General features: G+C 29.1%; 1 protein-coding gene across 1 annotated transcript in view; it reads right to left on the reverse strand.

Moving 5' to 3' along the window:
• LOC111636971 (methylosome protein 50-like) overlaps positions 1-6000 on the reverse strand; it is a 45019-nt gene that overhangs the window by 18587 nt on the left and 20432 nt on the right. Inside the window, exons 4-6 of the mRNA XM_023382359.1 lie at positions 5125-5177; positions 4959-5029; positions 3002-3186 (exon numbers count right to left, since the gene is read on the reverse strand). Of these exons, the coding sequence (XP_023238127.1) occupies positions 3002-3186; positions 4959-5029; positions 5125-5177 (309 nt within the window). The remainder of the gene's footprint in view (positions 1-3001; positions 3187-4958; positions 5030-5124; positions 5178-6000) is intronic.

The raw sequence follows: 6000 nt of genomic DNA on the forward strand, positions 1-6000 counted from the left end.
ACGCGATTGCGCTAAGTGAAGAACCAGCATTACTCATAGATTCAGTCATTCTATGGCAATCACACAAACATACACGTCATATATAGATACAGTGACCATACGTCCTTTATTTAAGAGGACAGTCCTTTATTTCACTGCTCTGTCCTTTAACTTTATTTATTTTCTAAAATAAGCATTTTATCCTTTATTTTGTAAAGTTGATGCAAAGTTTAAAAATTTTTTTTAATAATATATTGAACAAGTTAGTTTTGTATATGCCATCACGACCAGTGTTGAATTGCTACATAGAGCGCAGTAGTGCAGTGTGTTGCCAACCAAATGGCCCATTGACAGTACCAGGGGTTTCTTCCTATTGTTATTAGAAAAGTGGTTTTAGCATTAGAAAAACCAAAAAATATACAAGCCAAAAAATGCAATGATGCTGTGTACACATTTTATCAAACGTGCATAGATTATCTAAATAATTGGGACATGTCTTTTTATTGAAATAGAGGTGTTTGAATGGATCACATTATGCGAAATCCCTTTGTGGGCGAAAGTAGAGAAAAGCTATATCTTTATTTCGAATCATTGGTCCATAAATATACTCGACGGTGAATTATTTGATGAAGTTTCATGTGTAAAAAAATATGTCACAAACGAAAAGATCGAAAAATGGTGACAGAATAACCAGCCCTGCCATCAAAGGTGGATTGAGATTTTTGAACATTTTACAGCAAAAGAAATTGTTTTCAAAAACATTTGTAAAATTGTAGAATTTTCTTTGTCTCCCTGGATCTAATGCCCCCGTTGAACGAATATTTTCATTGGTGAATAATAGGTGGACAAGTGAAAAATCTGATTTAAAAGTAAGCACATTAGAAGCATGTATTTCCATCAAATACAACTTTCAAATGAACTGTATGGAATTTTATGACTTTAAAGCATGAGACGGCACTATAAAAAAAAATTAATTCTACTGAAAAGTATCAAAATTAATGTTATTTAAATTTTTACAATGTGTGTATGTGTAATAATTCAGATTGTTTAAAATTTTAATGTATGCATTGTTGTATGCTACTATTTTCGTAATAAATGTTATAAACTTATGAATTTTATAAGGTATTTTTTGACTTTCTTCGATATGTCCTTTATTTTCTCCCAAAAAATATGGTCATTGTATATATAGACTACACAAAAACACACAGTTGGTTGCTACATATTCTACACATGTACAAAATACATCCATCACTCATTGCATTCTTCCAAAACACTATGCAGCACTGGAGAACAACACTGCATCTCAAGGTTAGTAACAATTCCATACAAACAAACCAAATATTCATTAGGCAAGGAATTTTTCAAGGAGATTCGTTGAATTCTCTCTGGTTCTGCTTATCCCTGAACTCATTATCTAACATATTAAACAACACATAATATGGTTACAATATCAAACATGAAAAACCAACACAGTTTACATTGTCTCATCTCATGTACCGTGCATGGATGACATAAAACTTTATGCATCCACACAAAAACAACTTCATCAACTCCAACAAATCACACATTCATACACCAAGGACATACAAATGGAGTTTGGCTTAGACAAATGCAAAACACTTCACATAGAAAAAGGAATCCTGAAGAAAGATGATTTTGCACTTGGAAATGGGGACATTATTGAATCCATGGAAGAGGGCAAGTTCTACAAGTATTTAGGATTCCAACAAGCTAAACTAACAGAACATACACAAATAAAGCAAAGATTAATTAAAGAATGCCAAGGTAGGTTAAATGCTATTCTCAGAACATAGTTAAATGCAAAGCATGCGTCATCCCAGTATTCACTTATTCTTTTGGAGTTATACAATGAACTCAGATCTTGAGCAACTCCAAAGGAAAACAAGAACAACATTTACTAAGCATAAACATCATCCTAAATCTGTCATAAAAAGATTAACCCTTCCATGTACAGATGGTGGATGTGGCCTGATTGACATAGTTAACCTTCACTACAAACAAATACAGACACTGTGAGAGTTTTTCTGCAAAAAACAAGAAATATCACAGTTACTTAAAGCAGTAACTCTAGCAGACTCAAATAACACACCATTAAACTTGCACTCACACCATTAAGCAATTGTGAATTCAAAAGGCACTCCATGGCAGTCATCCCTATGACCTGTTCCAGGATTTTGTTGACAAAACTGTGTCAAACAGTTGGCTAGCTCAAGAATGTCTCTTTGGGGAGATGGAAGGGCTTATGATTGCCATACAGGGTCAGGTCACTCAAAGATACAACACTCACAAATGACATATGCAAAAATGTCACATCATGCCAGAAACCATACATGTTTGCAAGCTCCTGGCATAGACAATTATTTACATAGAAATAATCAAGTAGCAAATATAATATACCAATTGCTTGCAAACAAACACAAATTATTAGACATCCACAAACTATACTACGAATCCACAGACAGTATTGAAAAACAACATGCACAAAATGTACTATGACAAAGTGATAATCAGATAAAACAATTTATCACAAAAGACAAGACATCACACTCATTGATAAACACAATAAAATCACATTCATTATAGACATATCCATTTCCATTCCAAACACTCACAATATACAAAACATGCTTTACACAGAACTTGCCCAGGAAAGAAGGCAACTATGGAGGATAGCTAGGATGCTTATTGTACCTATTGTTCTCTCCTATATAAGTGTCATACCACATGCATTACACAAAATATTTAAATTTATATAAATACTATTATACTATCTTGCATTTTATTTTAGGTATTAAATTCTCAAAAATACATTTTTTTAACCTGCATTGAATATATTTAAAGTTTTCACACTAAAATAAAGAAATATCAGAAATAAATTTATTAAAAAATATGAAAATAAATGTAAAATGAAATTTATCATAAATTTTTTAATAATATTTTTATTTGAATCTAAACCCAAATATTTTAAATAATTTTCTTAATCAGAAAAAATTATACTTACCATCCATCAAAACTGGAACTTATGCAGAACAAGTCATTAGAAGACACACTTATAGAACTAATAACATGATCATGCTCACATGAATAAAACTCATTACTGAGAATGACTGGATCAGATTTCAAACTAATTAATTCTACAGAACCTACAAAATTAAATTTAGTTAATAACAAATTATTCATGCAAAGTACTTAAATATAATATAACAATAAACAGTATGATAAGAAACAAACCAAACAATTGAACATAAAATTAACAATGTAAGCAAGCATTTACTGTATTTAAGGAAAAAAATCAAATGACATAACATACTAAAAACAATGTTTTAACTGTTTATAGAAAGATGCAAATTTTTCTTGTTAATAAAACACTAATAAATTAATTTCTAAATAAGAAAACATATCTAAACAGTGCTCTAAAATAAAAAAAAGGCAACACGCAAAAAACAACTCAATGCATTTGCCATTAATCTTAAAAAAACCAACAATTGGGTGAATAATATATACAAAAGAATTTAGTATAATTGAAACTGTTGAATTTTGATAATTGGAGTATTTAAGTGATATTAGAAAGTGAATGCAGTATTGATTTCAGTCTACATACTTTCAATTTATATAATTCATTAATAATTCACTTTTAGATATAAAACATTTCCCACAGAAAATAGTTCAAAATAAGGAGATCTTGTAGCTACTCTACTAGGCTTCTCTCTTTTACAAATGAGTTAGTCATTCAATTACTCATTGAATGATACATTAAAAAAATGGCATAACATTCTGTTAAAAATAGTGGGAAACTGAATAAGCAGTAATTCATTAAGATATAATTTCAATATACTTTTAAATAATTCAAGATATAAATAATTGGGAGATATTTCAGCAACATCTTCAAAGAAATATAAGACTAAAAACTTTTTCCTAATAAATGGCACACAATCCATAAATGGAAATTCTTTTCAGAGGGTATGTTCACAAAGTCAAGCAAGTTAAATGAGAATGACATCATCATTATTCTCACTTTTGTTAAACATTCTGACCAATTAGCTTACAATAAAATGGCTGTTTCTAAAATTGAACTTATGAATGCTGCTAATGTCATTTTACCTGAAATCTATACTATGTATCCAAACTTGTATATTATATAGATGTTGAAATTCCCCCCACGGGGGAGAGAGACAAAATTAAAGCTTACCGTGAAGAACTCAGCTTCTATTATACTATTTTAGATGCGGTTTTTTGTGTTTTTGATTCCGTTTTAATAAGGTATGTCAAGAGAATGTACACTAAGAAGGGATTTTTTGAAATTCCCTCCGTGGGGAGTGTTATACATCTATAATAGATACATTTTGAGCTACAGCAACACATAGCTGGGTACAGCTAGTATTTTATAATACACATCTCAAAGCCTGATGAGTTAACCTAATAATCCAACAATTGCCTAAATATTCGGGCTATTATAAGGCTATAATCAAAAAATTTATCCAAATAAATTTGGTACTAGAGGTAAGCATTAGGCACCATCTCTTATCTAAATTAATAATTATAATTTTAATAATTTAATTAATAAATAATTTAGAACCTGCTGGNGAAATTATAATTGTAAAAAACAATTTCTTTATTTGTAATATTTTAATATAATAGTTAAAATTAATGTCAAAATTAAAATTTTGAAATTAATTTTTCATAATAATTTCATAAAAAGTGAGTGACACATCTATTTGAGTATTGATTTATCTTCTAAAATTTGCATTAATGCTCTAACTAGAAATCCAAAAATTTTTGTAGAAAATTTGGGAAATTTCTCTTTAAATGATTAATTTCATCTTTTTTCAGTTTGGTTTTATTTACTGCACCTTTTCTGGTTTTAGTTTTATTTATTGCTATAAAATAAGACTTAAAAATAATAGTTTCAACCTTATATTAACTAAATTCAACACTAAATTTAATAAAATTAAATTTACTTGTCCACATGATATAAACACTCGAGATTCCACATTACTGCAAGAAACTCGGGAAATTTTGTTTCCATGAGCTATAAAAAGATAAAGTTTTTAAATTTCTAAAACAAAACCACATCAGTAATATTAACAGAATAAGTACTCAAAAAAGTATATATAGAATATTAACCTGGTCTATAAGTAGCAATGCATGTCCAAGTTTCAACATCCCATACTTTAATACTATAAGAATATGAAATTTTAAAATAGTGAAATGATTAAATAAAAATAATTTCAAGGACATTGAGTTATGTATGATATTACGTATTGTATTTCCTTGATTAAATCCTGGGAGTTTATTTTTTAAATGTTTATATACCTGGTTTATTTGAAGTCTTGTCAGTTTTTTTTTTTGAGGCTGGGTTTATTGCCTTGCAACAGATGATGATGGGGTAAAAATTGAAAAAAGTATCTTAATTAGTTTTACATTTTTGGAACTACAGTAGAGTCTGGGAAACTCAACTCCTGATAACCTGACATTTCATAAAACTTGCCATGTCATTCAAAGAAAAAAAGAAAAAATTGTCTAATTTTTATCTCTAAAACACTAGGATCAAATAAGTTATCGTTCTCTCTTATAACACTTGATCATAGCATCAATTCCATATTCCATATAGCATCAATGTTAACAAAGAATATAATCCTTTTTCCAAGATGCCACTAACTTAAAAGTAGCCATTAAATACCAATACAGTAGAGCGTCGATTATCCGAATCAATTGGGGACTGGGGTTGTCCAGAAGATTGATGTTTCGGATAACCAATTATGTACGAAAAAATATATTAATTTATCCCATCTTGACATTTTTCTCTGTTGCGTGTCACTTCACATTGAATTTTTGTCGATGTTAAGCCCAACGAAGACTATTGTATTGTTAAAAATTATTTTTTTATTTTGTATGAACAAAACAAATATATTGAAAAATATAAAAACAATAAAAAATTATACTTCAGAAGTTAATTTAGTATCAAAAACGTAAAATATTTGAGTAGCCCAAGACATAGCC

The sequence above is a fragment of the Centruroides sculpturatus genome, unplaced genomic scaffold, assembly GCF_000671375.1.
Source record: "Centruroides sculpturatus isolate CEXI.00-Female unplaced genomic scaffold, Cexi_2.0 scaffold610, whole genome shotgun sequence".
NCBI classification, from domain to species: Eukaryota; Metazoa; Arthropoda; class Arachnida; order Scorpiones; family Buthidae; genus Centruroides; species Centruroides sculpturatus.